General features: G+C 46.2%; 1 protein-coding gene across 1 annotated transcript; it reads left to right on the top strand.

The window, feature by feature from the left end:
• The first annotated feature begins 107 nt into the window (after window positions 1–107).
• Window positions 108–23,802, top strand: ACSM5 (acyl-CoA synthetase medium chain family member 5). Its single transcript, XM_012736083.3, is given in 15 exon segments — window positions 108–221; window positions 4,250–4,468; window positions 9,075–9,285; window positions 9,898–10,105; window positions 11,622–11,765; window positions 13,938–14,091; window positions 16,165–16,244; window positions 16,346–16,469; window positions 17,157–17,237; window positions 17,383–17,484; window positions 19,928–20,055; window positions 20,149–20,248; window positions 22,087–22,206; window positions 22,618–22,633; window positions 22,636–23,802. Coding segments are annotated over 14 exon segments (1,842 nt in total). The 5' UTR covers window positions 108–221; window positions 4,250–4,264; the 3' UTR covers window positions 22,806–23,802.
• The last annotated feature ends 2,924 nt before the right edge of the window (window positions 23,803–26,726 follow it).

Genomic DNA, 26,726 nt, shown 5'->3' with positions numbered 1-26,726 from the left:
CATGCGCCGACCAATGGAAGCCACCGTGTCCACTGCCGGCTTCTGGCTCCACACCCTCTTGGCTGCATGTGGAGCGAAAGTTCCCTGTGGGAGGCTGAGTCAGCAGCCTGCCTTCCCGAACACCCCAAGGAAAAGGAGTGCTCTCAGGCCTCCTTCCGGGCGTGCCTTTCCGCTGAAGCAGAGCACAGAGCCCTCTCCCCTAACCTGGCTTCAAGAACAAGGTAATGTGGAAAGAAACCCTGTAGCCAAAGGTGTCAGCTTCCCCCCCCCCCAGGCTTCTGCTGATTAAGCCAACAAGGGCCATGGCCTGAAATGGCCTGGGGGACTCCAGTTATCAGCTGCCAGGGGGTCTGGGGAATCCAAGGGTAGGAGACAGGAGGAAAAGGCTTGGGGCAGAGTTCAGGAGAGTTGAGGGGTGTCAGGGAGAGGGAGTCCCTGAGGCCGCAGGCCCAGGCTTGGTGGCCATGGCAGAGGCTGAGTCCTAGGCTTTTCTGTCCAAGCCTCACTGTATCCATAAATGGAGGAGAAAATAACATTTACAGCACAGAATTATGATAAGGATTTAATGAAATACTGCTTATAAAGCACGTTCGAAATGCCTGGTACACAGTAGGCCTTCAATAGACGGCAGCTGTTATTGTGTTTCTTGTTGTTGTGACACATTTGTCAACTAACATAAAATCTTAAGGCTCTCCCCACCGCTGACTGAATGGACCCACTCTTGATCAAGGGGATACCCTAAAACTGAGTTGCCAGCCATGAGGAGGGAGGTCAGACATGCCTCATCATGTCCTTCTCCCTTCTTGGAGACATCCTGTGTAGCGCATTGACACGCCTGAGGCTGCGCAAGACACACCTGCAGGTCCTCAGTTTACACAACAAATATATGGCCAGTGGCTTGTCTCTGATTAACAGACTTCTGTATCTTAACTTAAAGCATTCCAAGCCTTTAGACAAAGCTTCCTTTCTTTAGCCAGTTACAAGTCAAAGAGTCTCTAAACCCACCGATAACTGTAAGCCCCAGCTTTGAGATATTCCACCTTTTCAGGGCAAACCAATGTATGCCTTCCAGGTATTGATTTATGACTTTGCCTGTAATTCCTGTCACCCTGAAATTTATAAAAGCAAACTGTAACCCAGCCACAGAGAGTCCACTTGCTCAAGGCCTCGTGGGCATGGCTCCAGATCATGGCCCTCAAATCCAGCTCAGAATAAATCTCTTAAAATCATTTTACAGAGTTTGGTTTCTTTCCCATTGACAAGACATGCCCAGACGTGGGGCTCAGAGGAGTCTCAGGACCCCTGAAGGGGTAGCTTGAACTTGGCGCCTGGTAACACATGGCCCCTTTAGAGCCCCCCCAGACTCCGAGCTCCTCCTTGGGTGGAGCTACAAGTCCTCCCAAGCTCCGGACCTCCCTTTGGTTGCTGGTCTCGGTTTACTCTCAGTTTGTTCTTTTCCTAGGAATTTGTTGTTTGGGATCCTGATTTTGATTTGGAGGTGCATTCTAAAGGGTCTTTTCCATTGTCTGTTCCTCCAAAATTAATCTCAAGTGGCTTTACTGCGCATTTGCAAAAGAGGAAACCAAACTGTCTTGTTTGTAGATAAATGAGAGACTGAGTTCCTCAGTGCTGAAGAGAAAGGGCATTTTACTCCTCCCAGCCAAAAGGCACCCTTGGGTGACCAGGGACCTGGCTGAGTGGCAGTTGCCTGGGGCAATTCCCCATGGTGGGAGTGGCTGTACAGGGAACCTCGCAACAAAATTAAATAAAAGAAGGCGCATCCAGGAAACACTTGTAAGAACTGATCACTCAGTGTTTTGAGCCCTCTCAGAGGTACTAGATGCTCAAAAAGAGAAACCGGTATACGTAAGAGGGTGGGACCGACTCAGTAGTGAAACATTGAGGAGCCCCCACCCACAATCAGCACACTCTGATCCACTATACTAAACCCTAAACTACAATTTTGTTGCTTCTTTTAAAGAAAAATGGGGAAACAAATCCTTTAAAAATGAGGAAAGATAAGGAGAAAAACTCCCTTTGGGCACCCCAGTTGGTTGATGGCGCCTCTACTTGCAAGTATTTTTATAAATGGAAAGGTTCAAAGCCATGCCAGGTTTTCTAGGGCTCCAGCTGGTTTTATCCGATTCTTGTGCACAAATTTTTACTAAAGAGCAAATTACATCAAGGAAAATTCAGAACTCAAATGGTCAACCTGTCACTATGGAGTTAAAATGTTGCTTTGCTCAAGCTACCTCTTTTCTTTTCTGGCTACTCTAAAACCTGCTAACGTTTTCTGTTTGTGTTGAGATAAACTCATTTTTTATGGTATCTCCATTTGAAAGGCTAGCTGGAGATCTCATAGCCAGTTCTATCTAAAATGTAAACATTAAAAAAAAAAAAACTCATTTTAAACTGAAGAGAGAAAGGTTAAAAGAGATTTCTAAAAATTAAATTGCCATTGAAACTGCTTTACCCAGAACTTTGATCCCCAGGTGTAATTAGGTCACCTATCAGGGCAATTAAAGATTTGCCATATGAACAAGTTCCAGTTTTATCAGAAGAAATTTGTGTCCAGTTTTCTTCTACAAACTGGTGAGTTAGTCTGTAAATGTTGAGTTACTATATTCTTGGGTTTAGTCGCAGACTTGTAGCAAACATAAGCGTTGTTAACTATTTCAGCTAAGGAATTTAGAGACTGTGGTTGTGTCATAATATTTTAGTCTGTTTAGTAATCTGTCCTCAGGCGGCTGTTAAATTTCTTGTTAGGTCTCCTTTGCATAAACCCGATAACTGAGAACAATTATACTCAGGAAGTTCTAAGTCTATGGGAAGCAGGGAAATTTTTTATGATTGGAATGAATATCTGCACCTCGTGGCCTGGAAAGGCAGAATCCCCCCTGAAGTGTTGTTCTGTGTGCCCCTCCTTGATCTGGAGGGTCTAAACTAATTCCGTCCCTCGGAATTGGCCCTTGCAATCTCACACACCCTGTCTTCCACCATAGTCCCTGGGCCTAGAGGGAGGATGTTTTCAGTCTTAGTAACAGGGCATTGGCAGTGAATAGCAGATTGGGCCCGGTGTTGTTCAATAGCTTTAAATCCTGTAGATAGCAAGTAAACTTGCTATTCCCCTAAAACTTGTCATGACTCTGGAAAACAAAACAAGAGAGTCAGTAATGTTATAAATCAAAAGTCATAAAAAATTTAGTTCAGTCCCATGTATGAATTTCTGTTCTGTTTCAGGTTGAGTGAGCGATACTCAAGGACATAATAGCTTTCTAATTAAAATCCTGGAAGTTTGTTTGGTTTTAGTCCAATGGTATATAATTTCTCCAAAGTTATCAGGAACCTGTATTCAAGAGAACTTGTCAGTCCTTTCCAGGACTTTCCCTGAAGAAGCAAACTTTGGACTTAACCAGTTTTAAAACATACACACACACACACACACACACACACACACACACACACACCAGACTGATAACAAGAACAGCTGCGGGGTGGCATTGTCTGCTCTTTCTAATTTTTCCCCCATTTCTCTGTGAAGCCAGCTTATCTGAATCCTTGAAATCTGTCCAGCAAGAGTTGAGGCAGAGAGCTGGTGTAGAGAACTCTCGTACCCCTGCCATCCACCGAGGGCTTCTGAAGGCTGAGAAAAACGAAGTCTTAGAGATAACAAGTTAGGCCACACGTGTAATTAGACAAAAGGTAGTTGTGTTGTGAGTTTTATTCCTCTTATTTTCTGTTTGACAGCTTATTTTCCTCTGTTAGACAGGTTATTAAGACCTATCTAGTTAAGACCTAGTAAGACCACCTTTCATCTAGCTAAATAAAATGTATTATTCTAATCCATTTCACCTGTTTCTATTTTTCTCAATAGAAATGGTAGGGTATTGTCCACTGCACGGGCAGCTCACATTCCGTTTCTACTGGACAGCACTGTCCTAGAACTGTCTTCGCCTTCGTGAGGCCAGTTCAGGACTGGCCAAAGGCTTATTGGAGGATTCCTTTGGAAAGGCTGAGCCTCGAGAAGTGGGCTCCGAGTGACCAGCCCCAGGCCCACGGGGACCAACAGGCAGTGGGGGGTGGAAGGGAGGGGCCTAAGGTCAGAGAGGAGAAATGAGCAACCGCACCCCGCAGGAGCGAGACGGGAGGCCGGGAGCCCACTCCGCAAGTCAGTGCGTATCCTGGTCATCACCAGCGCCGAGCGCAGGCTTCTCCTAACCTTGACTTTCTTTCCTCTCTGTGATGACAGACAGGCGGTGCAAACATGAGGCTGTGGCTGAGAGGCCTGGTCCTTCATGCACTGAAGAGCTCCCGGGGATTCAGCAGGTCTCCCGGGCAGCCGGCACCTCCACCTGTCCCTCAGGACATTGTGGCCACCTGGGAGGCCATCAGCCTGGGGAAGCAGCCCGTGCCCGAGTACTTCAACTTCGCCCATGACGTGCTGGACGTGTGGAGTCAGCTGGAAAAGGTGAAGCCCGCTGTGTGGCAGACGCTTTCCTGGGCATCTGGGGTTGTCCTCGGGTTCCCCTGTGAGAATCAAGGCTACAAGACACGTGCATGCGGGAACGTGGGCCTGGGAATTTAGCTAGTCCTCAAGTTTCAGCTGTTAGCACGTAAGCCTTGGGTAAAGCAAAATTATGACCAAGTGTCGTGAGCCTTAGACACGCTTGCCCAATCCCTGAGGTATCTCGTGTTCCTGAGCCCAAATCACTCTTGAAACGGTTATATCCCTTTTTGATTCCTTTCCAATTGCTCTGACCAAGTGAAGGAGGAAGTTTTGCTCCGTGCTGCTCTGTCTTTAACCTCTCTCCGACCTCTCGGGCACTTGGTTCTAAATAAGGAGAGCACGGGGCTCGGGCGCAAAGCTTTGCACAGATGGTAGCAGATGTATAAATTTGAATATCTTGATTTCTCTATGTGTCTCTGCACATATGCTTTCTTCCCCTTTTCCCCCTTCTATGTGCATCTGTTGTGTCTCTGTTATGTTTTATTTGTGTTACATGATGCTAACTTTTCAGTTATAGCAGGAGACTCTAAAAGTTTATTTCAAAGAAATTTACTCATGTTATTTTTAAGATGAGATTGTTTAAAGAAAAACTATGAAGTAAAAGATATTATTAGTAGTTATGATAAAATTATACCGTCAGCGGATACGGTAAAACTTACAACGGTGGTACGAGTATGACTGAGACATAAAAGCAGGCTTTGCATTCAGATGGACTTGGTTCACCCACGTACTTGAAATGTGACCTTGGACGAGTGCCCTAAATGCCCTAGATCTCAGTTTGCTCATCCATGAAATGGGAGTCATGTCATATACCACTCAGAGTTGTGAGGATTAAATGAGAAGTCTATGTAAGCACTGGAGCCAGAATGCTCCATTCCTGTCCATGACTGTCCACAAAATCTCAACTCTTTTTGCCACACCAGGGGGCATCCTTGGAATAATTCTTCTAATGATTAAAAGAAAAACAGGATTAGATCATAAAAAAGATAGAATAAGGACTTTCAAAAATCCTCTGCTCCATAAAAGCAACAACTCCAGAAAAATTGTGAGAAACAACTTTTTTAGAACTCTGGAAACTAACCAGTGATGTTGGCAATGATGTTTGCAATGATGTTTGTTAAGGAAATTGGATGAATCTCAGTAAGAACAGTGAGCTTTGTGGCATTTTAACTTGTCCTAGTCCCAAGCCCTACTTTCCAGCTATGTGGTAGACTTGAAAATTAACAGCCCTTGTTCCTGGTGTAGCATGGCAGCTCTCAGAGGAGAAGAATAGAGCTGGAGCTTTTTCAAAGCTTTATTCCTGAAGAAATATCATTATTCGATTTGTCTTATGGTTCTTTAGAAGACCCCACTTGCAAAAACTATCTATATTTGAGCCCACTCAGAGCACAACCAATGAGAAAAGTCTTTTTTTCCCTGGGGGCTTTGCCAAAAGCAATCATAGGCAAATGTTTTAACTTTGTGGTTGCCTACGGTGGTGCTAACAATAGACTGACCAAAAAGCTAAAAAAGAAAAGTTGTGGAATGAGATGTCTAGAGGAGCTTTGAAAAGCTCCAATGTGTTACTATAAATACAGAAGGCAACATACTTAATTAAGGCTGTGTGCATTCCCATGGCTTTGCACATGCTTAGGCTTTGCACATGCTTAAGACCTGAGAAAACCCTAGGCTTTCACCTCTGGCTGACCTTGAGATTTTGAGCAAGCATAAAATTAAAGCTAGGGAGGATTTGTCAACTGCGTGGCTGAGTGTTGAAGGTGTGCCCCAGCACATACAAAGACTGGGAGATGCATTGATTCCAGACTTTGAAAGAAATCTCTGTGTAATCATAGCTGACCACTAAGCTCACCAAGTAAATACCTCAGCGGCACACACAACACATAATACAGACTTTACATAATTAGTTCAGAAAAGTCACTAAACAAACAAACTGCAACAAGCAGCAATAACAAACTCAGGTAGGGGTTGTGGGGGGATCTGATTTCCAGAGTTATCACATTATGTGATTTTAAATGTGTAGTTTGCAGCAAAAATTATAAGACGTGCAATGAAACAAGGAAGCATGGCTGTGGTTAGCAAAATAATACCTTCTCCCCAAGATTCCCACACCTTGGTCCCTGAAACCTGTGAATATGTTATCTTACATGGCAAAAGAGACTTTGCAGATATAATTATATTAAAGGCATTGATAGAGAAAGATTATCCTGTATTATTTGGGTTGGCCTAATGGAATTCCATGGCCCCCTGTAAGAAGAAAGCAGGAGGTCAGAGTCAGAGAAGGAGAGATAACAAAGAAAACAGAGGCTGGAGTGATATGGGTCATGATCAACGGGATGTGAGCTGTCTCTAGAAACTGAAAAATGCAAGAAAATAGATTCTCCCCTAGAGATTTATTCCACAAGGAACACAACTCTGCCTTTATTTTAGCCCAGAGACTGATTTTGAATGTTTTTTCTCCAGAACTATAAAGTACATTATTGAAAGAAATTTTAAAAGATCTACATAAATATAAAGACCTACATAAATAGAAAGACATCCGTGCTCATGGATTAGAAGAATTAATGTTATTAAGGTGACATCACTGCAATCTTTATCAAAATCCCAGTAGACTTCTTCACAGAAATTGGTAATATGCTCCAAAAATTCATATGGAAATCCAAGGGACTCAGTGGCCAAAACAATCTTGAAAAATAAAAATTAAAAATTAAAAAACAAAGTTGGAGGACTCACACTTACCTATTTTAACACCTACTACACAGTTACACTAATCAAGACAGTGTAGTGCTGGCATAAGAATAGACATGGGTGAACAGGATAGAATTCAGAGTCTAGGAATAAACTCAAAAATCTATGGTCAACTGATTTTCAACAAGGGTGCCAGGACAATTCAATGGGGAAAGAGAACTATTGTTCCAACTAATGGTGCTGGCACAACTGGGTATTCTACTTACATGCAAAAGAATGAATTTGGCCCCCTACCTCACACCGCGTACAAAAATTAACTCAAAATTGATCAAAGACCTACATGAAGGAACAAAAACTATAAAATCCTTAGATGAAAACACAGGTGTATATTTTCATGACCTTGTATTAGGCAGTGATTTCTAAAGCACATGCAACAATAGAAAAAAAAAAATAGATGAACTGGACTTCCTGAAAATGAACAGGACTGTATTTGTATACCAAAGCAAAAAGATAACCCTTAGGAAGGGAGAAAATATTTCCAAATCATTTGTTTGATATGGGTCCAGTATCTACAATATATAAAGAATGCAAACTCAACAATAAAAAGACAAATAACCCAATTAAAAACACAGGCTAATTATTTGAGTAGACATTTCTCTGAAGAGTACAAACAAATGGCCAATAGACTCATGGAAAGATGCTCCACAGGGCATCTGCTAGCCATGCAAAATTCTAGCCACAAGGAGATACACTTCAAAGTAGTGTGGCTAAGAACAAAAACAAACAAAAGATGCACGATAACAAGTGTCAGCGCGAATGTGGAGAAATTAGAACCCACAGACATTCCCAGTTAGGAATGTAAAATGCACTTCAGAAAACAGTTTGGAAGTTCCCCCAAAAGTTAAAGGTAGAGTTATAATATGATCCAGCAATTTCACTCCTAGGTGTATATCCAAGAGAATAGAAAACATGTGTTCACACAAAAACTTGTGCACGAATGTTCATAGCAACATTATTCATAATAGCTCCAAAGTGGAACCAACCCTAATGTCCATTAACTGATGAATGGATAACCCAAATGTGGTCTATCCATATAGTGGAATATTATTCAGCCATTAAAAAGAATGTAGTACTGATATGTGCTACAACACAGATAAACCTTGAGAAATTATGCTAAGTGATAAAAACCAGACATAGAAGGCCACATAGTGTATGATTCCGTTCATACGACATGTCCAGCAGAGACAAATCCATGGAGACAGAAGAATGTGGATAAGAGGTTGCCAGGGGCTGGGGAGGAGGGAATAGGGAGGGACTGCTAATCTGTACAATGTTTCTTTTTAAGGTAATAAAAATGTCCTGGAATTAGATAGTAACCAGGGTTACCCAACCTTGTGAATATACTGAAAACCAGTGAATTGTGCACTTTAAAATGGTGATTTTTTTTTTATGGTATGTGCATTATATTTCAATAAAAAAAGGAGAGAACACAAAACAGAAATCATACGCTCGCTACCTTTTGCATTAGAAAGGTGATATGGAAAAATATTAATATAAATAAATAATTATAATAATAAATTAATATATTAATATCAATAAACATAATACTTATGTTTGCCCAAAGGAACTCTGGAAGGATATGCAAGAAACTGACAAAATTGCTTACCCATTGAGGCAGGTGAAGTGGGGAACGGGGCAGATAGGCACAAGGATGAGAGCAAGATTTCTCAATGCATATCTTTCCATGTTGTTTGCTTTTTGACCCCTGTGAATGTATTAACTATTGTTAAAAAAAAAATTAAAACAACAACAACAACAAGCAAACAAACGTCTCAACCATGTCTTCTATTTTTTTTTTTTTTCCGCCTGTGTCTCGGTCTAGGCTGGGCACCGGCCCCCGAATCCTGCATTCTGGTGGGTCAGCGGCACGGGAGCGGAGGTCAAGTGGAGCTTCGAGGAGCTGGGGAAGCAGTCCAGGAAGGCGGCCAACGTTCTGAGCCGTGCATGCGGCCTGCAGCCTGGGGACAGGATGTTGCTGGTGCTCCCACGGCTCCCGGAGTGGTGGCTGGTCAACGTGGCTTGTATGCGGACAGGTCAGCGTGCAGGGCCGGGGTTCTCAGCTGGGGCCGACACAACCTGCCAGAGCCTTGCAGTAGCCACGACGTTTGAGAGGTGGAAGAAAATGAGCTCTGTACAAAGTTTTGCTTACTTCCCCTTTGTCCAACAATCCCTGCAAGCAGCCCACACCCACACGAGTGGGATTCACTCTGGCATTTTGTTAGAAAGGCATGGAAAAGCACTGAGCTAAGTAATCCCCAAGGCAACATAATACCATGGTCAAGAGGTTTTCGTCCGCCTAGCTTCACAATTGCAGCTCTGCCACATACTAGCTGTGTGATCCTTGGGTAAGTTATTTAATGTATTTAGGTATAAAGGACTCAAACACAGGGTTATTTTAAGTCTGCAAAGTGGATGTGATAATAGCATGTGCTTTCTCAGAGTTGTGAGAATCACATGAAATAATGCATGCAGAGTTCTTAGCACATGTAAATGCTCCCTAAACTTTTTCTGGATTTCATCACTATTGTTGCCTTTCAGCTCAGGCATTCCAACTCTCTCCGGTCCCTTCCTGCCCTGGTCTCTGGCCTCTGCCCTGGGGTCTTCCCCCGCTGTTCCATCAACATCTTCTCTCTGTGTGATGCCAGGAACCGTCATGATTCCCGGCACCTCTCAGCTGACGGAGAAGGACCTCAAGTACCGGCTGCAGTTGTCCAGGGCCAAGTCCATTATCACCAGCGACTCTCTAGCTCCGCGGGTGGACGCCATTAGTGCCGACTGCCCCTCCCTCCAGACCAAGCTGCTGGTGTCGGACAGCAGTCGGCCAGGCTGGTTGAACTTCAGGGAACTCCTCCGGTGAGTCGGGGCTCTCTAGAAGAACAGCACAGGAAAGAAGTCCAGCGTTTCCCCTTTAAGCAACGAGAGGTGATGTGCAGTGCTGATTCCACGTGGAGAGTGAATCAGAGGGGAAGCTCACTTTGACAGCTGGACCAACCTGGTGTAATCCCGGTGACCACCTTAGTGTTCAAGGTCATTCATCCCTTCAGTGCTGCATTTGTCACTAGCTTTTCTGTGCTTCTGTTGCCTCTATAAAGGTGACAGTGGTTATTACAGCTATTAGCAGAATACATGAGATAACCTATATGATGCATTTAGTACATAGCAGGTGGTCAACTAATAATAAAATAGTTGCCATGTATTGGGTGCGTAGTGTATACTAGGCACTGTTCTAGGTAACTATCCACCTCTATTCATTCATGCATCAGAGATGTAATGAACTTCTGTTTTGTGACAGACATCATGTTGGGTGCTCAGAACACCATTATGAATAAGTCATCATCTTATTTAATCCTTGGGAAAAAAAAAACTCTATGCTGTGCACTTAAAGCCAATTTTGCAGGTGCGGAAACTGAGACTTAGGAAATTGAAGTCGTTTGCCCAAGACGCTAAAAAGTAGTCAGATCAGGCTTAGAATGATGCCAAAGCCACATTTTCCTTGGAGAAAGGCCCTAGTGGAAACCTACCTGGGAATTTGAAACTTTGTCCTCGTTGGAGCCCAGGACCAAAAAGAAGCCTCTCAGGGGACTGCATTGTTGGGTCACAAATACCCACCTGCCACGCTAGCTGCATCAGGTTCACCTGTTGCCATTTTAATACAGATTCCAAGGCCCCACATCTGACCTATTCGACCAGACATATCAGTGCAAAGGGGCCGGGAATCTGCATTTTAAAAAAATCATCCCATGTGATTTTGATGAGTTGCCAGGTTTGCCCAGATCAGTGTTTCTCAACTTTGGCTGTCACTAGAATTACCTGGGGAGCTTTTTGTTAAAAAAAAAAAAAAAAAAAAAATTCTGAATTTGTTTTGTTCAGGTGGGGCCCAAGCAATGCTATTTCTTCTAAAAAACTTATCAGGGGACCTCAAGCTTCAGCCAGAGTTAAGAAGCAGTGAGTCAGCTCCAGATCATAGGAATTTGGTAATTACTCAGATCTCAAACCCCAGAATTTGGCACAACCTTTGGAAAACAGCTCTAGATTACCAGGACTTGGGGTGGGGCAGCGCTGGGCCTGCGCATGCAGAGTTATGAACACGGACGTGTGTGCTCCACCAGCAAGACCTCATGCGCTGGTGAAAGAGCAAGGGCTCGTTTGAATGAGTCGTTGAACCCTTCTGAGCTTCACTGTCCTCACGTGCAGAAGGGTTACAATGACAGCACCCACCCCAAGAGGTGGCTGCCAATGACGTAAGCCGGAGCTCTCAGCACGGCGCCTCACACGCGGCAGTTACGAAATGATGGAGGCCATAATGTGGTTACACGTGTCAGTGGCGCCACTGACTGGCAGTACCACCTGGTGGCTTTGCATTTTACAGAGAGGCACCTGCAGAGCACACCTGTGTGAGGACCAAGAGCCGAGACCCCCTGGCCATCTACTTCACCAGCGGGACCACCGGGGCCCCCAAGATGCTCGAGCACTCCCAGTGCAGCTACGGCCTGGGTTTCGTGGCCAGTGGGAGGTACAGGGGCAGCTTGTCGGGGGGCGGGCAGGGGGCGTCCGAAAAACAAGAAGTGGGTGAAGGCGCTGGAGGAGGCAGAGAGAGGGGAGGAGCAGCAGATTTGACATCAAAGAACCAATAAGGGGCCGCTCGGGTAAGACCTTGAAGGTGTGGGCTTTACTCTGAGTGAGTCACAGGAGAGGTTTTTTTTTTAAATTGTGACACAATATAAATAACATAAAATGCACCATTTTGACCATTTTTAAGTGTGCTGTCCAACATCACTAAATACGTTCACACTGTTGTGCAGCCATCCGTCTCCGGGACTTATTTTATCTTTCCAAGCAGAAACTGCGTGCCCATCACACAATAGCTCCCCATCACCTTCTCCTCTAGCCCCTGGCAAACTTTATTCTGCTTTCCACCCCGATGGATTTGATACTCCGGGTACCTCGTGGAAGTGGTGTCGTACGGTGTTTGTCCTTTTGTTTGGAAGTTTGGCTTCTTACACTTAGCGTAATGTCCTCAAGGTTCGTCCGTGTTGTAGCATGGGTCAGAACTGTCTTTCTCTTTAAGACTAAAAAATAGCCCCTTGTGTGAATACATCACATTTTTTAAAAGCCATTGACCTGCTAATAGACACCTAGGGTGCCTCCACATTTTGGCGGTTGTCAGCAATGTTGCCATATGAACGGTGGTTCATAGCAACAGATACATGCTCAAGTCCCTGCTTTTAGTTCTTTTGGATGTAGACTCAGAAGTGAAATTGCTGGATCCAGCATGGTAATTCTGTGTCTCACGTGCTTGAGAAACGTTGGATATTTTGAGCAGAGGAGTGACATGATCTGGTTTGTTTTTTTTAAAGGCGCACTCCAAATGCTGGGTTGACAATAAACTATAGAGTGCAAAGAATGAAGCTTAGGAGAAGTGAGGAGTCCGGTGTGTTAAGAGGCAAGGGTGGCGGCTTGCCTGGGGCAGCAGAAGAGAGAGAAGAGATGAGATTCTGAATGTGTTTTGATCCTAGACCTGATAGGATTTGCTGACAGATTCGATGTGTAACGACAGAGAGGGAGAAGAGTCGGGGGAGATGTTGCATAAAGTCGTAGGGCCTGACTACCAGAAGCATGCGTGATAGGGGAAAGACTGAGATGAGCTGTCAGGTGGGAGAAAACAAAGAGTTCGTTTTTGGAATTGTGAATTTGAGAAGCCTACTAGACATCTCCATACCCCTAGTTAAAAGTGGAGCTCTCTGGAGTAGGCACGTAGATACACATGTCTGGAGTTCATGAGAAAGATGCGTGCTGAAGGTGTCGGTGTAAAGATGGGATTTAATACCGTGAGATTGGATGAGATCAGCGAGGAGTAGTATACATTGAAAAGAGGAGTCTCCAGACTGAGCACCTGAGGCATTTCCGCGTCTAAGGGGGGCCCCAGGAGGATTCAGCAGTGCAGACTGAGAAGGAGCAGTCGGAGGGGAGGAGAAGGCCCAGGAAAGCCTGTGTCCTCAAGTCCAAGTGCAGCAGGACCACTTGTCTGTCTTCTAATGTTTGCAGGCACCACTTCCCCTTCCTAGGATGCTCTTCCTTCTCTGTCTCACCTATGCAATTCCTGTGCGTCCTTCACGTCTAAATCAAGTGTCACCTCCTCCACGGAAGCATTTCTCAGACCCCTCCTCCACCCTTGCTCCGGGTGGGGTGCCTGTCCTCTGCAACTGCACGATGCTTTGTGCTCACTCTATTAAAACATGCTCTCCAGAGGCTACCCAGATGTTTATACTTATTCCATGATAAGCTCCTCAAAGCAAGACTAATGGGTCATTTCTATATCCTTCATGCTAAGTCCAGACTAAGTGCTAAATAAATGTTGGCTCTTTAAATAAATTAAGTGCCCTCGTCACACTGCATTGAGATTCTTTGCCTCCTTATACGTTACCCCCACTCGACTGAGAACTCCTTGCAAACATGGCATCTGTCTTTGCCATTCTGTATCCTTAGCCTAGGGCATAGGTACATGGAAAATGTCCGAGGAATGCTTTAAGACAATGGTTGACTTGATGGCTCTTGTACAGATTTGATAAGCTTTAAGTGAGTACGCATGGTGGGCAGTTCCCCAAATAAGGTGACATTGATAATGTAACCCTTTTTAAAGGTAGGGTCATTGTGGAGGGTGCTGACTTTCTCTAATTTTCGGCAGGCGGTGGGTGGCCTTGACCGAAGCAGACATCATGTGGAACACGACGGACACTGGTTGGGTGAAAGCAGCCTGGACTCTCTTCTCTGCCTGGCCTAACGGATCTTGCATTTTTGTGCATGAGCTGCCTCGAGCTGATGCCAAATGCATCCTGAATGTAAGAGGGAGAAAAAAAACAAACACCTCTTATATGTTGGGTATAAATAAGATGAGTGGGATATAAATTTTGAGGTTGCAGGAAAAGAGGCATGAATAAGTGACCTTAAGGCGTCTTTGGTGCTGGTATTAACCAAAAAGACTCCCGGCACCTTCCATAATCTGGTTCCTGCCCGCCTGGCCACCTTCAGTCATTGCCTGTGTTCTAGCTAGATCCCTAGACACAAGACCATCTCATAGCTCCAAACCTTGGCATGCCCTGCCTCTTCTGCATGGGGTGCCTGTCTCCACCGCTGTCTTCCCAATGCTCCTGTCAACGCCCTAGTTATTTGTCAAAACCCTGGGCAAGATCAGTCTACGCCTCAACTCCAGGTGCCACTGTCCATGGTGCTTAACATGAGAAGGTCGCCCAGCTCTAGAATCCTATGGACTCCTGCTCAGCCTCACAGGATCTTCTCATGGGGAGGGGGGAGATTTTGTGTCCCCAGTGAAGACACAGGGCACCTTTCTTCTGCCCTCCACATCCTGACCGCCATTCCTTTGCACTGAGGGAAGCTGTATCACTCAGTGACAGGCTGCGCCACCAGTCAGACCTAGGCTCTCACCCTGCGTCTTCCATTTGATAGCTGTGTGGCCTTGGGAAAATTTCCTAACTTCTCTGAGCCACAGTTTCAGCCTTGTCTTTAAGAAATAAAGGGATAATGTAGTTCTATGTACTTGTGAGAATGAAATGATACAAGGCACAGGTGCTGATAGGTTCTTAACACTATCATCATCATCATCATCATCATCAAGCTGATCATCATCATTATTTATGTAGGGCTTAATCAGCCAGTATCTGTGTATCTTCTCCCTCCATTGCCCCAAGCCCTGACATAGCGTTTTTATTATCTATTGCTATGTAGTCATTTACCCCCAAAACTTAGCACCTTAAAACACGAACATTAATTATCTCACAGTTTCTCATGGTCGGGAATCTGGAAATGCCTTACCTAGGTGGTTCTGGGGCAGGATCTCTCATGGGGTTGTGATCAAAGTGTCAGCTAGGTACCCCCAGGCTCATAGCAGCATTAACTACAGTGGCTAAAAGGCAGAAGCAACACAAGTGTCCATCAACAGATCTATGGGCAAAGAAACTGTGGTGTATACATACAATGGAATATCACCCAGCCTCAAAAAGGAAGGAAATCTTGTCACCCATGATACGACAGGGATGGACTCTGAGGACACTATGCTAAGTGAAATAAGCCCATCTTAGAAGGAAAAATACTATATGATTCCATTGACATGGGTACCCATAGTAGTCAGATTCATAGGGACAGGCAGTGCAACCGTGGTCACCAGGAATGGGGGTAGAAAGTGTTGGGGTGTTATTGGGTAATTGGTACAGAGTTTATGTTTGAGAAGATAAAAATAGTTTTGGAGGTGAAGGGTGGTGATAGTTGCACAACAGTGTGGAGAGACTTTATGCCACTGGACTGTACACCTTAGAATGGTTAAAATGGGTAAATTTTATGTTGTGTGTATTTTACCACAACAACAATAATAATAATAAAAGATATCAGCTAGTGGTTCAATAATCCCAAGGTTTGACTGAGGCTGGAAAATCTGCTTCCAAAGTCACTTGTGGCTTTCAGCAGACTTCAGTTTGTCACTGGCTGTTGGCTAGTGGCTTCAATTCCTCACGTGTGCCCTCGTCCCTAGGATGGCTTGAACGTACTCAAAACAAGGTGGTTTGCTTCCCCCAGAGCGAGTGGTCCAAGGCAGGGAGGGAGAACAAGCTCATTGAGGACAGAAGCCACAGCCTTTGCATAACTTAATCTGGAAAAGGATGTCCATCACCTTGGCAATCCGCTACACAGAGCCATCTTGGCACAAAGTGAGAGGGGACCCCGTGGTACAAATGCTAGGAAGCGGGGGTCATCAGGGGATATCTTGGAGGCTGGACCCCATACCGTTGTCAACGTCTCTGTTTTAGTCACGAGACTATAAAGACCCAGTTCACCCGTCCCATCTCCAGGAAGTCCCATCACAGCGACTCCGAGAAGATCTCCCACTCTTTGTTTTCCTTTAGACTCTCTCCACATTCCCGATAACCACCTTCTGCTGCGTCCCAACCATGTATCGGCTGCTGGTGCAGGAGGATCTGACCAGGTACAGCTCCTCTGCTTGGGGCTTGAGTGATCTGGGCAGGAGTGCTGCAGGAGCGGGCAGGGATCCCGACATAGATGCCCTTGTGTTCCCGCCTGAGACAGGTACCGGTTCCAGAGCCTGAGGCACTGTATCACCGGAGGGGAGGCCCTGAACCCCGACGCCAGGGAGAAGTGGAAGCGCCAGACGGGCCTGGAGCTGCATGAAGGCTACGGCCAGTCTGAAACAGTGCGCGCTGGCCGGCGGGCCCCTGCCCTGGGTCCCTCTGTAGTCCCTCCTGCCTTTATGGCTGTCGTCTCCCTGACAGCCATGGGGAGAAGGCGATGACAAAGCCCCACCAGCTTTCCTTCCCTTTTGGTAATTTAAAGTCATTGCAAAATGACGCCATGACCAAGGAACCAACTCTCATGGCTAAGGGTGGCGTTTGTCTCCAGCAGGACAGCCCACACCTGTGTCTACTCGGAGCCCAGGACCCTACGGGGTGTCCTCCACGGTCACCTGGGCAGAGCTGTGGAGATCCACTGAGTCTTTTGTCTCACGTTGAGTTCTTCATGTGTCAGTGCCCGTTAGAGTGCTCCATATGTGTTTGTTGATTGTATAAGGATGAGAAGAAAGAAAGGCAAGAGGGAGGGAAGAGAAGAAGGAAACAAAAAGGGAAGGAAGGAGAAGATAAGGAAGGAGGGAGGGAGTAAGGAAAAAAGAGAAAATAAGGGAGAGAAAGAGTAAAAGAAGAGGAAAAGGAAAAGAAAGAAGGGAGGGAGAAGGAGAGAAAGGAAGAGAGAAGGGAGGGAAAGAAAGTTGAGGGAGGAGAAGAAAGAAGGGGGGAGGAGTTAGAAGGCAGAGAGAGAAAGGCATGGCCCAGGAAAGAAGCGAAGGGAAAAGGTTCCTTCTTAACTGATGCCGGTTTCTCTCCAGGTTGTAATCTGTGGCAATACAAAAGGCATGAAAATCAAGTCTGGATCCATGGGGAAAGCGTCCCCACCCTACGACGTGCAGGTAGACGGCCTCTCCCAGCTGCTGGTGAAGGTTGCTTCGAAGCGGGGCAAAGAGACCGCGGCGCCCGGCTGGCACAGGCGTGGCTGGTGGGCAGCCTGGCTGTGCCGATGCTCAGGCACTCGCCCGCCTGTGGTCTCCCCACCAGATTGTGGATGATGAGGGCAGCGTCCTGCCTGCTGGAGAGGAGGGGAATATTGCTGTCCGCATCAGACCCACCCGCCCCTTCTGTTTCTTCAATGGCTATTTGGTAAGATGCAGGGGACAGACACTCTCACAGCGATTACCGTGTACCAAGCACTGTGCACACACTCCGTAAATACCCATTTGTTTAACGCTTGCAATAACTGCAGGAGGTAGGTTGGTGCTATTATTGATAAGGAAGATATTGCAAAGGCGAAAGTGATGCAGCCAATGTCACGCAACTAGTACACGCAGGACATGGGATTTAAACGTGGGTGTATGTGAGAGCACAGGCTTATGGCATGGGGCAGCCTCGTCATTTGAATGATAAGAAAATTGAGGTCCAGGGAAGGAAGGGATTTATCAAAGGTCAAGCTGCAATATTGTCTCAGAGCTGAGTTTTCAGGATTCTTTTTATGGTTTTCTAGCAAGGCTTATGTCCTGGGGTTTCAGTTCTAGTTTCTGAGATAATCCAGTGTTTACTGCTCCTCTATACCCACCTTGGCTAGTGTTTATGATGGGCTTTCTTTTCTCTAAACTTTTCTCTGTAAAACTCTCAACCCTGGCTGTGCATTAGAAACACCTGGGAAGCCTCAACTATTACTGGCGGCCGACCCCCACCTCAGCCTAATTAAAATCAAAATTTCTGACCGTGTGGGTCAGCTCCCCAGGTGACACTAGTGTGCAGCCAAGATTGGGCATCACTGCTTTGGAGAATTTCCATCTCGTGCATATACTAAGCTGTCAATCACCTACAGAATTGGAAGAAGCAGGAAAAAAAATGCAGTCCATTTGTTTTTGGAATGATGTATTTTAGTGCTTTTTTTTTTTCTGTGACAAGAAAAATAATCCTTTCCTGTATTTTATTTTAAATCACAGAAACTTACCTACCCAAAACTCCAACAACATAGTAATCACACCAAGCCAAGACAGTGTGAAAATTTCAACGTCTTTCCTTCCAGTCATATTTATAAGCGATAGTACATCTTTGACCTTCCTCCAAAGTGTACTCATTCATTATTTACTGAGTGCCTGCTCCACGCATCTAGGTATACAGCAAGACCCTGGCACTCACAGAGCTCACATACATACCCTCTCAGGGTCTGAGATCATTCCATTGAGAAAGTACTAAAGTAATTTGTAAAGTTATCTGCTAGACAAGAAACTTCACTTTCTTCAATTACTTTCTTTGTAGTAATCGCTAGTACCGTCAGCTAGTTTTCTTTCCAGGTCATTTTTTCACTAAGAAAAAAATATTAAATCTCTCATAAGGATCATGGCACATGTGAAAATTGATAGAGAAGGTCAGACCAGAATTGCTCTGTGAACCACGGGGGGCCAGCAGGACTGACAAGTCGACCTCATTCCCCCCACAGTGAGCATGAACATTTCCAATGCATGTTGGCTGTTTCCAAATAGCTGAAATTGCACATGTCAATTAAATTAATATGCCCATGTCAATTTTATATCCAAGGTAAGGAATACACTTACATTCCCAGGGAAGCAAACTGTCAGGTGCACAGGTGTTCATTATAGCATTGTTTATAACAGAAGAATATCTAACTTTCTAATACCAGGAAATTAGTTATGCAAATTATCTCACAGCATTGTGAACAAAAAGAAAAAAAAGGAGAAAAAGAAGAAAGGGAAAAAAAAAGAAAAGAAAAAAAGAACCCAAATTTCTACAACAGAAATTTGCTGATATACATAATATTATAGCCACATGGGAATATTATGCAACTATTTAGTATTTATTTAAATATTATACAACTATTTAATATAATATTACACGGTCGAGACATGGAGCAATTTTATCACCCCTGAAGGCTCACTTGTCCCCCTCACAGTCAATCCTCCTTACTCCAGACCCCAGGGGGATCAATAAATCATTTGTTGTCACTATATAAAAGTTTTGCCTTTTAAGAAGAGAAGCTCCTATAAATGAAATCATAAAATATTCATTTTTGTGTGTCTGGCTTCTTTTATTCAGAAAAAAAAATGCTTTCGTTGTTGCATGTATTAGTAATTTGTTTCTTTTATCGCTTTTTCTTTAAAACTTTGAGAATCAAAGTTTGATTTTCTTTTCTCTTTCCTCTACCCTTACCCCCTACCAGCGGGCTCTTTGACCAACCCTTCACTTTCTACCTCCAGTGATTGCTGATCACAAAGGGTATCAGTGTGATGTTCTTTTGTCCTAAGAAACAGGGCCAGTGGCCCTGTGCCTGCCCTCCTGCCTTCAACTCTGCCTTCTAGGGCCCCTCCTGAGGATGGGGTACATGGCTGCCCTCCCTCATCATTTCCTGGGAACTCTTTTCCGATTAAAGAGGGAGAACCTACTTCGCAGGGCTACAGCTCCCTGTCCGTTGGGGAATCCTGGCGGGCTTGGGCTTTGGGGGCCACCGAGCATGCTGTTGAAGGGTCTCCAGCCCCCCGCGTGGAGCTGCTCGGGCAGTCGCTGGACTGAGTGGCCGTTCCCACACAGTCCTTCACGAGCCTTCTTTATCTTTCAGGGCAATCCTGAGAAGACGGCCAGCTCAGAACGGGGGGACTTCTACATCACAGGGGATCGAGCCCGCATGGACGAGGACGGCTACCTTTGGTTCATGGGACGAAATGACGATGTGATCAATTCTTCAAGGTCGAGCTGTCTGCTCTTTCCCCCTCTCTCTTGAAGGTTGGGGGAGGGGGCAGGGGGAAGGGTCACTTGGAAGAATTTGTTTTTCCCTCCCAGCTACCGGATCGGGCCTGCCGAGGTGGAGAACGCCCTTGCCGAGCACCCAGCCGTCCTTGAGTCTGCTGTGGTTAGCAGCCCGGACCCCATCAGGGGGGAGGTAACCAGCCCCGCCAAGAACACGGCCCCCTGCTTCTGTGCCTATTAGCGCCCAACAGAGCGAGCAGGAAGGCCCAGAGTCCCCCATCTCACCTCCATCCAGGTACCGCAAAGCCGAAAGCCACTGTCAGACACACATTCCTCCTGATTAAGCATCGCCGTCATGTCTTTGGAGACCCGATACTCTCTGGAGGGCAGAGTGGGAAAACACCAACACTTTGGTGTTAAGTGGGCTCAGGACTGGGTCCCAGAGAGGCTGCCTGTGGGACGGCAGATCTTGGTGGTGGGTGCGGGCTCTGGCGTCCGCCCTGCCCAATAAGTTCATTTTCTGTTTGCAGATGAGGACAGAGAGAGCACACGAGACAAGGTCGCTTGACGGCTCTCACCTGGGAGGGATCAGCAACTGGAGGGGTGGCAGAATATGTATCCAAAATGACCACGATAGACCAGAAAGATGGGCCGAATGTAACAAGCTAGGCTTCCACGGGGGAAATGCAAATTCCTTCCTGTGGGCCCCAGAGGAATACACAGAACAGGAAAGATAGGCATAGAGGCACCCCTATACCCATATGTCCGGGCATAGAGGCACAGACTTTGCACTGGCTCTAAATCCAACATAATCCTGAAACACGACACACTTTTTGAAAATTAGTGCAGCATCAGCCTGCATCCTCAGAAGCATCCGGGCCAGAGGCATCATTCTCCAAATCTGGTCCCTGCACTGTCCATAGCTGCATCGTCTGGGATTCTTGTTGAAAAAAAAAAACCCAGATTGCAGATCTCAAGTCAGACCTATGGAACCACAGTAACTGGCGATGCAGCCCCGTTGCCGGGGAACCTGCCTTTTAGCCAGCAGCCCCTTGCCGACTGATTTTCCCACTGAAGCTTGAGGCCACTGATACTGAATGAGGGAGGCGCGAGTCCCATTTCTGTGCCGGAGAAACCACACCTTGAAAAGTGGGCCCAGCTTTGCGTGCTGTGAAGTAAGTGAGGCAGTGACAAAGGGCCGGCCGTGTGCTCGAAGTTAATCCATGCAGAGTGCTGAGAACAGAGCCAGGCACATAGGAAGTGCTCAATAAAATGTTTAGTAGTTATGGCAGTAAGAGAAAGCTCTTCCTAAGAGCCAGATCTGTGTGAACATGAAATGATAATGACCTCCCTGCGTTTTGGAAAGTATGCAAGGACAGTGAACTACCCCTTAACAGAATATTGCTGGCAGAATTTAGTGCTTGTCTGAATAAGCAACCCAGTGGCCTTCCACTGCTATTAGAGACCATGTTCTGTTGTGTTGGAGTGTTGGACTCTTCCTCCTCCCAGCCGGGAGGCAGCCTGTAGGAAAGATGTGGGCAGAGAGAGCCAAGGTACAGGAAGTTCCCCCAGATGCCTGGAACAGAAGCTGAGCAGCTCAGCGTTTGCCTGCAGTCTCCCAAATACCCAGCTCCCCTTGGAAGTGGCTGGGTTTTCCTCGATCCCGCCTGCTCGAACGCGCGCCTAGCTACCTTCCTACTTAGGACAATCTGGAAGTCAGTGGCCATAGGAGTTTGTGAAGCTCTTTTCTCCAAAGTATTTGCATTTTTCACTCCTAGTGGTATCAGTCAATGTATGGGGAGTGGTTTGGGGAACAGGCAAGGGTCTGAAATCTTCCCGCAAAAGCCAACGTGCCCAGCGGCTGATCCTGGAAAGGCAGGCAACAGAGAACTCCGTGCTGTCCGTTTTACTGGCTGCGCCCAAGAAACGGGTAGAACTTCCGTGACGGGGTGCTAAGGCCAGCTTAAGGAGGAAAGAATTGTTAGGCAAGTCTTGATCCTTTCTGGTGTATATATATATTTTTTCCTGTAGGTAGTGAAGGCATTTATAGTCCTTTCTCCAGCCTACTCGTCTCGTGACCCAGAGGCCCTAACCCTGGAGCTCCAGAACCACGTGAAGAGGGTGACTGCTCCGTACAAGTACCCCAGGAAGGTAAACGAACGGGGTTTCTAGAACACAGGGAGCTGGGAGGTCAGATGGGCTCACACTGCCTGGCACGCAGGGCCAGGCCCCGTGCCAGGCGCTGGGGATAGGAAAATGCATTCGACCCTGGCCGCTGCTTCAGCGTTTTCTCTCTATTTCTTCACTGGGTCCTTCCCAAAGTACATTCAGTTCTTACTCTAAGAAGTGACCTGTAAACCAGGCACAGGGAGTGGGGCTGGAATGCCATCCAAAAGATCATGTGCTCCGGGCTCTGGCTGTCGTGCTCATTGCCTGCCGGGCTAAACCCTGAACCACTGGAGCTTTCCAACGAGTGGCAGAAGGTTAGCACTCTTCCAAGACAAAAGTATTCTTGGGAAGTGATGATTCCTAAGTATTTCGTTGTTTTTGTCTGGTCACTAGGTAGCCTTTGTTTCGGAACTGCCGAAGACATCTTCTGGAAAAATCCAAAGGAAAATATTGAGAAACCAAGAGTGGGGGAAATGAGCTGCAACCCCAGAAAGGCCCCAACGACCTCCACAGGTTCCGAGAGGAGCTGGTGGGATCACTGGCCAGCTGCCACTTGGAGCACCATGCCTGCAGCCATGTAGACGTTAAAGGTGCTCAGCTTCCAAACGGGCACCTCCAGAATCACGGGATGACCTCAGAACAGAGCAAAAGGACGTCACTGACCCAGAGCCCATTGCCACTGTCCGGCGTAACAAATGCTTGGTGGCTTGACTTCCTCTCTTCCTGGAGGCATCCCAGCATCCCTACCCTGGTCTTACTTACTAAGAGCTTTCAGCCTCCTGCCAAAGGACTGGTTATCATAGCCTTGGGACACTTGTGGTCTCATTCCCGCCAGCGGCACTGTGAAGGCTTGACCTTTCGGATGAAACCATTTGGAAATAGTATGCAAGAGCATAAAATGCATAATACCTTTTAGCTCAGAAATTCTATCTTTGGGAATCACTATGAAAGAAAGAAATCAACATGCAGAAAATGTTTGGTGCACGAAGATGTTTATTGCAGGATTGTTTAAAACTGAAACACACACACACACCAAAAAAAAAAAAAAAAGAACAGGGAAATGATTAATCATAATTAGCTAATTATGACTAGTTATAATAATAACAAAATGATATTCTAATTATAGTAGATTAACCCAACATATGATATGGCCTTTAAAAATATTTAAGGAGTTTATCATGTCTTGAGCAAAATGTAAGCTCTATTAATTTTAAAAATTAGCATAGAAAAAGATGCATACTGCAGAAGTACAACTCTGAAAAGTAAAGGAAAAACTGCAGTTAATAGTAATGTTTTCCTGAAGATTGAAGAGGGAGAGAAAATAATGGAAAGTTGGGGTTTTTTTCTTTTCCAATCTACATTTCTGTATTTTCCAAATTTTCTTAGTAAGTAGATACAACTATTTTAATGAAACATTATTTTAAGAGAGTGATCTCCCCAAACCATACTCTGCCTGTGATTGCACCACTGCACTCCAGCCTGGGTGGCATAGTGAGACAGTCTCAAAAAAAAAATTATTTTTTAATTAAAAACAATAAAAGATAACATCTTCACCACAATATAATATTCATGAAAAGAGACATCTGGAATGCTGTTAGTTTTCTTGTAATGGACATCAAAATAACCATGAATATGAAAACTGCTGGCTTAAATTCAGCTTGCAAAATCCCACTTTGGGGAAAATTGATCTAGTTCAATTCTCTCTGTAACTCTAAGAAGTGTTGTCTCTAACAAATGAAAAGACGGGGGGGGGGGGCGGAGGGGATGTTGGATTTTGCAAAGCAGCCTCTCTCTGTGAACTGCCCTTTATAAAATTGATAAAAAGGGGAGAGGGAGGGGAGGATGGCTGGTTGAGACAGCAGCTGCCAGATGGCCCCAGAGGGAAGGAGCGTTTCAGAGAAGGGAGAGGAGGGAAGGGGCACAGCCCTCGGGTAGTGGGGGGTGAAAGGTACCAGCATCTGCCAGAGATGCCACTGGACAAAGTTGTGAAACAGAACAGGGGAAAGAAAAAGGTTATCAGCGGAAACCAACCCTAGAGAAGCTCAGAGCCCGGTGGAGAGGGTAGGCGGGTGTTTGTTTCTCCTTCCCTCCCACGTCCAGCAGTCAGTGGGCTCCAAGCTGCTTGGGAGCTTTTCCACCACCAAACTGGGGTCTTCTTGAAAATAAAGCATCACTGGGCTTCCGGCCCCTTCGGGGTCACTCCCTGTAGCCACAGTCCAGAGCTGAGGCGGCGGACGCCATACTGCTTCTCTGCCCATGGTGCCCACCCCAGGGAGCTCCAGCCCTTCATGTCACCTGTTCCACACAGACAGTTCCCAACTCCTGCCCAGACTGTGGCGGGCCCTGGAGAGTTTGGGTGATCCCAGAGCTTGGACATTTTGTGCGGGCTTCCTGCCAGGGAGAGGGGCCAGAAGGGCTGGAGTGCTGGCTGTCTTCCACTCAGGCTCTCTTCCTGCCCCGCCCCTCCCTCGCCCCCTGCGACAGAGAGGGACCATTGAGCTGAGACTCCCGGTGTTGGAGTCTGAGGCCTCCACAGAGAGTGGGGCCCACGCCTTTCTTCCTGAGGACCTGCAGTGGACCTTGGGGTGCTCAGTCTGGGAGTTCCCTGCCCACCAGCACTCCCCAAAGATGCCCGCTGGTGGGACAGGCATGCTGGCCAGATCCTGTACCCCCAGGACTCAGTCGGGTTGCTTGGGGACACAGAGGGGAGATTTGAGAACAAAACACAGGGGGTCGAGGGAGCCCACGTGGGCAGGGAGCACAGCATGGGTCAGCCCGCAGCGATCTGGTGGAGCACCCTCGGCCCACACGAGATCTGTGCCTTCAAACTCGGGCGGTCCTTAGAGAAGTTCCTAACCTGTGGCACCACTGCTGGCGACCTCGGTGAATTTGGTTGCCCGTTTGCAGCCAAACGCTGGCAAGAGACTCAGCAGGCAGGGGAGGAGGGAGAAGAGTGAAACTCACTCCCGACAGCTAGTCTATGAAACCCAGACAGCCCCTTCCCCGAAGCAGACTTTTCGGTTTGGGGAGGCACTTTCAACACCTTTCCAGCAGCCCTCCCCAGCAGCTTGGGAGCTGATCTGTGATCCCGAGTCAGTTCTAGCGCAAACCACTGCAGAGCCTGCAGGCAGGCTCCCCGACCTAGCCCCAGGCAGCCTGGCTCCTCGGCCCACCTCTCCTGGGAGTGCCACCTACTGACTGGGAGCACAACGAGTACTTACTCAGACTGGGCATGGCCCATTCTTGCAAGCACCACCCACCATGGCAGAGATTAAGCTGGGTGTCCCAATATAATTCACACGGCTGGGGGTGGGGGAAGACAGCAGAATAAAAGCAAGCCCCAGGGCACCGCTTTTAAGGAGACAAGCGAAAGTTGCAGGCAGCTTGAGCTGTGAGGGGTCTGCCTTTGCCCCTGCAGAACTCTGGGTTGATCCAGCAATCCCACTACTGGGTATCTGCCCAGAGGGAAATAATTCATTTTGTCAAAAAGACACCTGCACTTGAATGTTTATAGCAGCACAATTCACAATTGCAAAGATGTGGAATCAACCCGAGTGCCCGTCAATTCATAAGAGGATTAACAAAATGTGGTATATGTATACCATGGAGTACTACTCAGCCATAAAAAGGATGAGTTGATGTCTTCTGCATCAATTTGGAGAAGCAACTGGAGACTCTTATCCTAAGTGAAGTGTCTCAAAGATGGGAAAACAAACACCACATTACTCTCTAATAAATTGGAACTGAATGGGCACACGAGTACATAGAGGGAAATAAAAGTCATTGGAAATCAAGCAGGGGGGTGGGGAGGAGAGGGAGGGGAGGGACAAACACCTACCTAATGGGTGTAATGAATGCTATTTGGGTGATGGGCACATTTATAGCTTTGACTCAAGCATTACAAAAGTCCATGTAACAAAAACATTTGTATTCCCTTAATATTTTGAAACAAAGTAAATTAAAAAAAAATACTTTCATCTCTTCCAATTCTATGTTGACATTTAATTTGTGGAATTTTCTGTATAAGTAAATTTTGCAAAGTGACCATAAAATGAGTGTTTCTTTCTAATTCCTACCTATTTTTGATTCAAATATTTAAGTATTAAAAATAAAGTATTTGTTAAAAAGGAAAAAAATGAAATTAATAAAAGGCCATAAGATTGGTATATGGTAGGAGCCTGAACTCTGCAAACATACAGGCATATTTTAAAAATATATATATATATAACCAGCCATTGTCCCCTAGCATGCTCTTCTATAATTGCTCACGGCTCAGGAGTCACACAGCTGATGGCCATAAAGATTCTTATCTTTCTTCATTGCTCCCATCACCCTTGCCAAATTGAAGGCCAGTCTTTGAGATCTCTTCCGGACTCTGCATCCTAGTGACCGATTAACACAACCAGACCAGTGGTCCATAGCAAGGAACCAGCTCAACTGGTGCTGTGACCGGGGGACTGACTCAGCACAAGAAGACAATTTCTGTCTCTTGACCCTATGAG

This window comes from Microcebus murinus, chromosome 19 (assembly GCF_040939455.1).
Source record: "Microcebus murinus isolate Inina chromosome 19, M.murinus_Inina_mat1.0, whole genome shotgun sequence".
NCBI classification, from domain to species: Eukaryota; Metazoa; Chordata; class Mammalia; order Primates; family Cheirogaleidae; genus Microcebus; species Microcebus murinus.
Note: the sequence above shows the minus strand (reverse complement) of the source record. Positions and strands in the feature narration are given on the sequence as shown.